This window comes from Trematomus bernacchii, unplaced genomic scaffold, assembly GCF_902827165.1.
Source record: "Trematomus bernacchii unplaced genomic scaffold, fTreBer1.1, whole genome shotgun sequence".
NCBI lineage: Eukaryota > Metazoa > Chordata > Actinopteri > Perciformes > Nototheniidae > Trematomus > Trematomus bernacchii.
In genome coordinates this window covers 14,323,149-14,334,460 of record NW_022987727.1, presented here as the reverse complement: position 1 = coordinate 14,334,460, position 11,312 = coordinate 14,323,149, and the positions used below count along the sequence as shown (strand labels likewise).

Below are 11,312 nucleotides of genomic sequence, written 5' to 3'. Positions count from 1 at the left end.
TAAAAAAGGTAGTCGAGGAAGCCCTTGAGAAGCCCACTTGTGTTTCTGTCTCATTTTAAAGAATTCGGTCACCAGTAGGAACCGGTTTGGCTCGGAGCTGAAGGCCACAGACAGTTAACAGAGGCTTGGTGTTTTCTTTTATTTCATGGTATTTGTTGACAGTCAAAAAATACAACTAAATGTCTGGAAATTGACACCTACTGATATCACCTCTTGACGCATTAACATCACCATTTTTGTGGTGAAAGTACAACATTGTGCTTCCTGTTTACTACTTTTTAAGCTTTAGCCCCAGTTGAATAAAAGCTAGACTATGTTGTGTTGTGCTAATCATACAGGGCCAAGTAATACTGTCATACACGAAGCACTGAATGACATTTCGGTATAAATCGGTCCCCTTATACGTGTACAAATGTCCAAAAGCGCAGTGTAACTGAGCTGTGACCTGCTGTTAATGAACCACTATAATCAACTCTTCCAGTGGCACATTACATGTTTATAACCCCTTTTTATTTCTATATATGCGTTGTTAGTTGTAATTTAAGTGGTTGCTGTTGCAGCATGTGTATTTATACTCCTCTAGCTGGTTGTTCTCTAAGGAGATTCTGATGTAAATGTACTTTACTGTAGATGGCTTCATGTGTAAAAGTAGAAAATGGTTCAGTTACTATTTTGACTGTAATTTATATGAACAAAAATGTAATACATTTTACAATTACATTCCACTACTATAAACTTTGTTTTATAATTTTCATTTCTAATACCACATTATAAATACTGTAATACACTGGATGTTTACTGGATCTCTGCACACTACTGTAAATGTTTAACCATGGAAATAAATACAGATCCTTTCATTTTATGTGTTGAATAAATGACTTTCAAAACTTAAATCAAAGAATTTATTGTCAAAAATTCAAACCTTGTGCATTTCATTTTAATTACATCCAAGCTTAATATGTACAATTTCCTCAACACTATTTTCTTCAGTAACTTTTACAATCTCTACACTAACATGTCTACCGCTGTTAAACTGGGTCATGACCTTCCTGTTTGTCCCCACATCAAAGCGAACACTGTAAAACGGTGATCATATTTCAGACCCTCCTCCTCTGTTGTCTCCATTTCGTATCAACATTACTCAAAGTGATATGTACACACTATCTACACATTATTTCAGATTTTCCACCTTCAGGTAACTCAGCTGCGTCCGTTGATGTGACGTTGGTCCGCCGTTATCATCGGTTCCTGGGACTCCTTCCTGCTCCTCTGCAGCTTGGGCATGATGGGAGGAGGAGCGTGACTCGCTGCAACGTGGCTGTTTCTGTCTGGCTGCAGGTCAAACAGAAAATCTTGTTGAGCTTTTTGGGGATTTAAGGTATTCAACATCCCTTTGGCACACATGAATATTTCATGCAAACCCAACCTCAATAAATCCATTACTGACTCATACGGTGTCAAATTGAGAAGTAATGCCTCACGTTGGAATGACCCGATTGACATTACACTCTTTACAGTCATTGGATTAAACCAGAATGATTTTGATCCCAAACAAGTTCCTACAAGTTCATTTTCATACTAAACTAAACTAATCCAAACCAGTGGCTGCCCAACATTAGGAATGAAATGTAAATCTGCAGGATGCAATAGAAATTTGTCAGCAGTAGATGAAAAGATGGGTAGTAAATGGGTTAAAATGGGAGGTCTCAAATCTTAAATTCGGAAGGCCAATTTGTACGTAGACATTGAAACCATTGTATATCCAGCTGTGGATTTTTTGGTGCTTATGTGCACATTTTTTAATACAGATGTGCACGTTTTCGGTTGGCATGTGTGCATTTTCAAAGCATGTGCAGTTGTTAAAGGTGTGTATGTACGTATTTGTGCAAGTTTTGTGTGCACATGTTCCCATTTGTACAGTGTGAAAGGGGATGTGGACATACAGTATGTTTTCAAACAAATTGGCTTCCAAAACTTAAACATACAGATTTTGTGGCCACTTGGGGGCAATAGCAACAAACTATACACACCATTTATATACTAAAGGTTTAATGGACTGCATTACACATACAGTATGGCTGAATGGGGAGGTAAAGCAATGCAAAGCAAGAAGCTTGAATCAGAATTGGCACATCCTGTTGATAGGACGCAAAAATGATAACTCTCTTTTAGCTTTGTTTTGGGCTCCACCAACCACTGAGAAAAATATATTTACCATTAGCTGTTAAGCGTTCAACTAATATATCAGTAAAAAGGTTTTTGTAAAGCCTTAAATAATACACCAGTTCTGAAGTTTCCCTCAGCTCTACTTAGCTTTTTAGCCTCTTAGCTAATGTTTCACAGCCAATGGATTATTCTAAACAATGTTATATAGACAGCGGTTCTGACCTGTTGTAATTGAAACATCCAGTTCCGATAATCCTCGTAACAGGTACAAGAGACCTGCAGGGGCTCAACCAGCTCTCCTAAAACGAAATATTTATTACATTAAATACCTGTATTACTCATCTGATTTACAGAAAATGTATTTACAACAAAAAATAAAATAGATGTCACGTGTTCGCTCTCTGTATACCTATCAGCTCAAACTCAAGCCGCCCAGGCAGAGCTGACCTCTCCACCGCTCTGATGCTCTGTCGGGGCAACCGGCCCTGTTGGAGATGACAGAAGATAAGGAAATACTTGACATTTTTGAAAAATGTATCATGCTTTTACCAGAAGAACCTCATATTTGCTACTGACTGAAATGCATCAAGTGTTGTAGGACATGCCTAATGTCATGTGTCTACAGACCAAGTTAAAGATGACTGAGTTATGCCACAGCGGTTGAGGGGGTATTATTATGGATTTTTCCCCTGGAGTCATTTTACACTACCTCATATCTTATATTCAGACGCTTGTTGTCGACTGACAGTAGCAGCACGTCTTGAGGGAAGAGAACCATCAATCTTTCTTGGAGACCCTGGAAGAAAAAAAAAACATGTCACTGTCAATGTCTCAAGAGATACTATATTGTGAAATAATGTTCTCTTTAATTTACAGTAGTATAGATACAAATGTTACTAAGTCAAAGGGGGTAAGAAGAAGGCTAATATTTGGCCTCATTGGGCTTTGATATTCCAGTTTAGCGAATTTAGCATTACACTTTTATAGAAAAGAAGGCGAATAAAAATACAGCTTATTAAACCTGAGTTAGCCTTTAACATAAATAATTGTCATGTTGATTGAAGATACCATGATACCATCATTGAGAGCAGCTTCTACTGTATATGCCACATTTTGTGCTAGTCATATTTACAATAAAACCATCACTTGGTTAAAAGTGACACCTTTTTAACCACTTTAGAAAACATATTAAGATAACATCTCTGTGCAACAGATGGAAACTAGGCTTGAAGGAAATGTGGTATTGAGTTTCAGATACTAAGAAGTATTCTTGTAATAGTGGTTCCTCTGGTTATTGGTGGTAAGTATTGAAGGCCAGAGAATACGTGAGTAAAACCAATCAAAACACTTGTGTGTATACTCTCTTTTTGAATGTTATCAGCCCATTGAGTAGTCGTTATCAATTGTTATCCTTAACATTTAACATTTTCAGACAGGGCAAACTGCACCTTCCCCCACCATGTGAAACAGTCGCAATTGTAGACACGTGGTTAATGTCGTGAATTAAACAAAATACTTGTTTAGATTTTGGAATAGTTGATGGTTTCAGGTAAAATGAGTGGGTTTGTTAGGTAACTTTAGTAAGGTCATATCAATTAAGTCTTTCACGTGCGTTATCTGAGTAAAAATAAGTCAACATTAGGTTTTAATTTCAATTGGACACAAACAGCAGTGTGTTTGTTTGACCCATTTATCTACCCAAATTCCTCCCTGTACTGACTTTGTTGCTCTTCTTTATACTTAATGATCTGTTTTTGTCTAGTCATAATAACTACTGCCACTAGAGGCTGCTGGTAATGGATTTTGAACCTCTCTGCATGATCAAGCTTACCAATCGATGAAAACAAGCACCTGAGCCAACTAAGAAGTAGAAAAGAGCCATAAAGCCACCTTAAATCTACGCTCCAGATGAAACCTGATAATGGCAATTTAATAGGCCAATAACACTTAAAGTGGATTGTGTTTAATTCTGTCTCTCCTGTGCTCATTTACAGATTCTAAACACCGTTTAAAGAGTTGTTCTCACCTGTCTCTGTGAGTTGATGATGTGAACGATAGATATGTATCCCGGCTGACCCATGTGCTGTATGGACGAGCCCTCCCACTGCCATATGGGGGCTTGCAGTAAGTACTTTTTCAGTTCTTCTCTTTTCCAGTGCTCATCACAGGGTAGCTGGGGAAGAATTAGACATATGATCAATGTATTGTTTTCAAATTAGCAATGCAGCTTATTCATGTGGAGTGGTTACCAGATGTACAGTAGTTAGTCATTACCAGATAGGAGAGAGCGCAGTGGGAGGGACTCATGGGTTGTGCCATTGACTTGTGTCTCCTGTCTTCTATGTGTTGCATCCACTTCTGTTGCTCTGCAGCACTGGCACATATGAAGACCTTGGAGTCCACCATTGGACCTGGATGAGAGAGGGAACCACACACTCAGTACTTTACACAGTGTTCGAGTCTCTTGGGTGAAGTTGGTCATTTCTGCTGACTCACCACTGATCTCAAACATGTGAGGTGAATGTGACGCATCATGGTCCAGAGAGACGGCCTCCAAGGAGAGTCCAGAAAGGGGAAGGATGCCCTGCGAGATAAGAGAACACGTAAGAACAGATCATGTCTGTCATTGTGCTACAGCTTCCTCCGGAGGGATTATTATGCGACGCAAGTGAGAGAACTTGTTTTTCCTCTCTGTTGATTATAGGTAAAAAATTGTTTTGCCAGGCTAATCTTTTCAAGTTACTTTAACTACATCTGGGAAGAAAGGTGAAAAACTGTGATTTTTGTTCAAAGAAATGTGTTCTTGTGTTCGAAATAGGTATTACAACAACAAACACATTTATGGAAATTATATTAAAGTCCCTGAGTAAAATAAATCACATTTTTCACAGATCCTAATAAATGTTCATCTCTTCTTAAAGGGGACCTATCATGCAAAATGCACTTTTGTACGTCTTTTATACATGAATATGTGTCCCCGGTGTTCCAGGGAACTCACCAAGTGTCAGAAAACACAACCCTCTCTATTTTCCTCCATACCCAAATCTCTAAAAAAGGGGCTGCAACGGATCTGATAAAAACTGATCCAGATTTGAACACTGTCCTGACGTCAGGACAGTGGCGCTACGGCTATTGGGCCAACTCCACCAATCAGGAGGAGACAGCCACGGCCATTGCCGTTCGAAAGCGCTGGAGACGCTGTAGTACATATGCCAGGCCAGTAGATGGTGCTGTTCTCACAGAATCTGCCCTTGCAGAGCAGAGCAAAAAAATGTCAAATTGAGCAAAATGAGGCATGGCTAAAATGCATGATCTGTTTGGTATTTTGAAAAAAAAAAAAGTATAAATATGCCTTATATAGGTATGGTCCTACACTATATTATTCAAATATAGCATGATAGGTCCACTTTAAGTCATAAACGCAGAAGAAAAATCTATTTAGATCAGACTTAGGAAATAGATAGATAGCTGTTTAATCACTCTTGCTTCTTAGGACTACTCTATCTGATCTCCTATTCACAAGCCCAGCGGTACATAGCGCCTGCGTGTCTGCCCCTTTTCCCTTACATTTGAGTTGTTGTTGTCTGTAATGTTTTCCACAACTCCTGAGATCAATATTTAGCTCTTTATTTGCTAAATGCTCATCTATGGTCATTAGCTTGTTGCTATCATTTTTCTGTCTGCAATTGGTGCTGGGCAGATAGACACATGGTTTATCAAACGTTTGTTTACTGTTGCTGCTGATGATAGATCTGTCGATATACATATAATCAACGACAATATCTTACATTGCACAGAGAAATGTGGTCTGTTGTTAATTAAAAATATGTTTAGTGTGGCTTTAATGTATGGTTGAATATTAGCCACGAACTGACATTTCGTTTTTAGTTTCATTGTAAAGGAAAATGCACAAAGAGTACCTCATAGCTGAAGTCTTGTCGAGAGTGATCCAGGGAGAGGATCAGCAGGTGGAAAGAGAACAGCACCAGGAAGTGTTCACTGGTTTCCTGTGGGGGGGGGGGGGGAGATGAAGATAAGTGACAAAAGATTGAAGGTGAGTCACTGCAGTCAAATATTTGTTTTGGGGCTTTTGCTTCCATAACATGTCGTCTTTCTGACTAGTGGAAAAAAACATCCAGAATACGCATTAAGGTGTTTATTTTGCAACATGTCTACTATCGTTTGTGTCCTTTTACCAAAAGTTAGCATTAAATAATGCCTGACTATTATTAATAGAATATTTCCTTTAGGATAATGTATTGATGGAGCCATAGACATAAGGCCACACAGGGTTACCTGGGTGTAGCTGTTGTAGAGAGACACCAGGGAGGAGTGGATGATCTCTCCATACATGTGTGCAGGCTGGCCCTCCCACTCCCTGATTGGCTGGGAGGAGTGGATCCTGTGGGTCAGCTCCTCTCTGCTCCGGCCCCACAGCACAACCTGCAGGCACACAACTCCATCAGCCACATCATTCCTTATCGTTTGTAGATTTTAATATTATGTGGCTTTTCTTTTGGTTTCCTAATTTTGATAAACCTGGTGTGTTGCTGTTTTTTGGTGGAATGGTAAGGATTATGCATATTGGAAATGGATTTATGTATTTATGGATATGCCCTTACATGTCCTTAGTTTAAACTATGTACATATGTGATAATAAAACATTTTTATTATTTATTATTTTTTCATTTTAATTGGTATGCCTTGAATCAAAACTTTTTTGTGTGTGAAGGAAAATAAATAAATAATAATAATATAAAATTAAAAACAATCACTAGATATAATAGATATTAAACATTTTCTTTTAAACTAATAAATTAAAAATAATTCCATTGCCACGTTTCACAGAGCGATGACTCATCATTACTCAGCAAATCGAGCTTTTTGAACTGTTGCAAGCCTGTAGTCATGTTGTCTGATCAACATGTTGCACAACGAGAAGGATTCTTATCCAAAGTTAAATCTCTGCGTCAGTGAGGACTGGTTTCTGGTTCTGTAGGGGTGTGAATGTTTCCGAAACTAATTCTTGTTTAAAGGTGGGGTAGGTAAGTTTGAGAAACCGGCTCGAGATACACTTTTTGTTATATTCCATGGAATGCTCTTAACATCCCGATAGCAATGAATATCTTAAGTGCTTAAAAATCCATAAAAAAATGTCATCTGTGGAAGCCGTAGTACTGTAAAAAGCACGACCAATCATCTGAGCCGGCCCGGCTAAAATAACTGGATGGCCTACCTGCCTGTCAGCCTTCCATCTGTGCACAAACTTATCTCGTGCCCTCATTGGTCATGTGCGCGTTCGTGTGTGTTGGAGGAGGGGCTCTGTAAGGAAGTGGCAGATTTTTTTCCGGCTGTGTATTTTCAAATTCTAGTGCACTCGAGCCGGTTTCTCCAAAATTACCTACCCCACCTTTAAGTGTGCACTTAAGAAGTGCAAAAACTCCAGTTTGTGTAGCAGTCTTTCCCCTCTCCTATTATTTCCTGAAGAGATTGACTCACACCAAACAGGGAACGCAGAATCTCTCACCTTTGTCATGGAAATTCCTACAGTGTGTAAACAGTCTGGCCTCAACACAAATACCAGCACAGTGGAAACTGTTGATATTCATGTGAGGCACATCTAGCCACATGGAGAAGAGTTACAGTGTTTAGCCATAAGAAACACCCTGAGTTCTTACTGTGAAACACACACACACACACACACACACACACACACACACACACACACACACACACACACACACACACACACACACACACACACACACACACACACACACACACACACACACACACACACACACCACACAAGCAATGACCTCTTTCTCCAGGTGTCGTGTTGAGGGGTAGCGCGGTGGTGGGGGGGGTGGAGGTAGTTTTAGCGGGGGGGGCTGCTGCTCCTCTCTGCTGTTCCTCACTGACAGCTGCAGTCTGGTCTCTCCCAGACTCCACAACCTGAAAACACGTTTCATCAAACATTCATGTCACCACATTTCATCAGACATGTTTTGCATGGTTAGCTTCGTGGCCTCCCTGCAGCACGGATGTGGGCTCAGCTCGTGGTGCTGAACGTGCCGCTTCACGCATGTTTACGTTCATATTCTGTTTGGTTCTGCAGCGCAAAGACACGGCCTACTGGAGAGAAGCTATCATAACATTATGTTTGTAGGCCTATGTTTATGTTTTCTAATGGACTGGATACACAATGACTCTTTCCCTTATGACATACTATACTATAACTTTTGAATGATATACTATGACCTTTCAATGAAACACATACTATGACCTTTTTCGAAAAAATGCATCATAATGACACTTTTACACCTTTTATTAAGATCACATTTAGTGATAGGCATTCATAGTAAATACATATGTATATATAAAACATAATAATCAGTTATATTGAAGCATGTATTCATTTAAATGCATGAAACTTATGACACTTCATGGACTATATAGCACACTAAATGTCCTTAATACAGTTAATTGTTGAGGTGTGTTTTGGCGATTGCATGTAGTTAAAATGTATTAAAAATGAAGATGATAAAGTCTGGTTTATAATTAGCCAAGAGCATATATGCCACTAAAAATATTTCAAGCATTATTTGTATTTATGAATCACTATGAATGCCTTCATGATGCACCACACTGTAGATGTCGTCTTCATAGAGATTGTCCCCATTATGTGTTACGGCAGACTATACAGCCCTAAAGTCAATGGATAGAATTTGAAGAGCAGCATTTTAGAATTGAAATGCTTGTATTGACCCCCCCCCCCCCCCCCCCCCCCCCCCCGCAGCCCCCCATCAGACAGACATAATCAGATTACACAGACAGACACACCTGCTGACCCTGCTCCGCCATGTTTTGTTGCCTATGTTGCAAAAAATCATTCTGAGCAGGTTTATGAACATACACAAAAAAGAGAAAGATCAGTAAGCATGCAAAATTAATACAGAAATGGTTGTTTTCTGAATTACCAGTGACATGATGGTGCGTATTTCTTTTTGTTGGTATCTCACAGTAAATACCAGTTACTTTACAGATTCTATTTCATATAATATATTTGGATTATTAAAAATACAATCTCCAAATACATCATGCTGTAATATTATGGGTAAAGATACAACTTAATTGCTCCATTAGTTACCAAGCAGTAAATATAATTAAAAATCAAATATGATATGTAAATAATTACAATTATTCATGTGATATTAATTATTCTGACATTCTGCATAATGTGTAGTTTCACTTTGGTACTGTAAGTATATTTTGATACTAGTACTTTTGGACAAAAGTGTAAATACAGGACTTTTATTTGAGTATTTATGCACTTTTATATGACTTGAATCAGTTCTCTTGGTACGTTCTGCCCCCACTGTATTTCTGTAACAAACACTTTGTGTGTGTTGTTGAATAAAAGCAGGAGTGGGCTGTGACCATCAGTAGTAATAATTAAACAGCCACACATAAGGACTAGTAGCTACTGTTGTGATTAACCTCTGCTAATACCCCCGCCTCAGAATGAGCTGGGATTGTCCCGCTCTGCCTGAAATAAACCCCCCATGCTCCAGCCATTGTCTTACAGTAATCTGCTAATCACATCAGTGCAGCATCGCCAAGCTTTAGCTCATGGTTAGTAAATAAGAGCCAATCAGTTTTCCTGCCTGGCTGTTTTCAGGGTTCTGATGAGGGCAAATCATATGGACGTAACGTGTTGTACTGTGCGTGTGTTCATTCTAGCTAAAGCTTTATAAATGAACATTTTCTTCACTATATTATGTTTTAAACATGTAGCCTGTAGTGTGCACCCTGTAAACACTGCAGCTTTAAAAAGGAGGGTTACCTCTTCTTGTGTTCAGCTCCAAAATGTGATGCATGACATACCAAAGAAAACCACTGACACAGAAGCAGCTGAAGTGCTTTCATGTTCACAGAATGACACCGCTTTCTCCTCTTTGATACACAAAACCACATTTAAACTAACCTAAAAAGTACTTTCTATAAATCTGTAAACCATGATTGCAGTTTGTTCTAGGATCCAAGTTCTGTCATATGTGTAAATTCACCATCTTCTCTGTTTTAGCGTTATAATATAAACTTGTACTTGTGTCTTACCCCAGGTTGTCCCCAGAGAGTTCCAGGAGCTCGATCTCATCCGGGCCCACCTCGTCCACCCCAGTGTTCCTCTGGGTCACACTGCAGCATCCCATAACGGCCTGTCTCAGCTTCTAGTCCGAACACTGAGCACCATCTGCCCCGCTGTGAGAGTGCCACGCTCAAACCAAAAGAGATAACAGCAAAACTCCAAAAGAGGATATTGAGTGCTGGTGATGAGGGGGGGGGGATGGTGCTGCTAAGCTCTAGTTCCCCCTTTTTGCCAGCATTTAGTTTATGTTTCCATAGAGAACCAAAAGGTGTCTAAGCTTTTGAAGAGGAATTCAAGTGTTTGTTGTTGCGTTGCAGCGTAGTAGCTGTTCCTTCCTTCCTGTCTGTCTGAGGACTGAGCAGCTTCCTCCCTTTTTTTCAACCTGCTGACACTTCAGCATTACAAACACAAACTAGTTGTATTGTCATCTAAAGCTCCCAGCCTCAGCATGTGGATGTAGCAAGCCTGTTGGGAAAGATGGGACCGGTCCTGCCTGTGTTTACATGCAGGGAGCCTGAATATGAATAGGAGTGCTAAAGATAATTATGAGTTATGAAACAGAGAGGTGAAGCGCTGCAGTCAAAACAAAAACGTCCCGTGTTGATCTCACTGGTTAGAGTTACAGTATGTGGGAGGGTTTGTACACAATCATGTCTGAGTGTCTTCCACAGGAGCTGTTTCTGTGACGTAACACAACCGCTGGATATATGTTGTGCTTTGATTAGCGTAAACAATAAGATAAGAAGATACAAAGTGCTTTATTGATCCCAATTTGGGAAATGTTTGCGTTGCAGCAGCAAAAAAACACCTTTTTCTTCTACCGTAATTAGAAGACAAACCTGTATATATAAGTATAAATAAATAAATGTGTAAATAAATGTATGAAGAAATACAGGAATAAATAAATAAATACATAAATAAATAAATAAATACAGGAATAAATAAATACAAGAATAAATAAATGACGAAATAAATACAGAAATAAATAAATGTTGAA

The 11,312-nt window shown here is 39.1% G+C and overlaps 1 protein-coding gene across 1 annotated transcript; it reads right to left on the bottom strand.

Moving 5' to 3' along the window:
• Positions 1–888: 888 nt before the first annotated feature.
• LOC117494504 (pleckstrin homology domain-containing family N member 1) lies at positions 889–11,218 on the bottom strand. Its single transcript, XM_034145449.1, has 11 exons — positions 10,285–11,218; positions 7,986–8,121; positions 6,463–6,609; positions 6,087–6,173; positions 4,663–4,750; positions 4,441–4,577; positions 4,193–4,339; positions 2,876–2,962; positions 2,576–2,651; positions 2,389–2,465; positions 889–1,332 (listed from the first exon to the last, which is right to left on the bottom strand). The coding sequence occupies exons 1-11, from the start codon at positions 10,377–10,379 to the stop codon at positions 1,201–1,203; spliced, it is 1,209 nt and encodes a 402-aa protein (XP_034001340.1). The 5' UTR covers positions 10,380–11,218; the 3' UTR covers positions 889–1,200.
• Between the last annotated feature and the right edge of the window lie 94 nt (positions 11,219–11,312).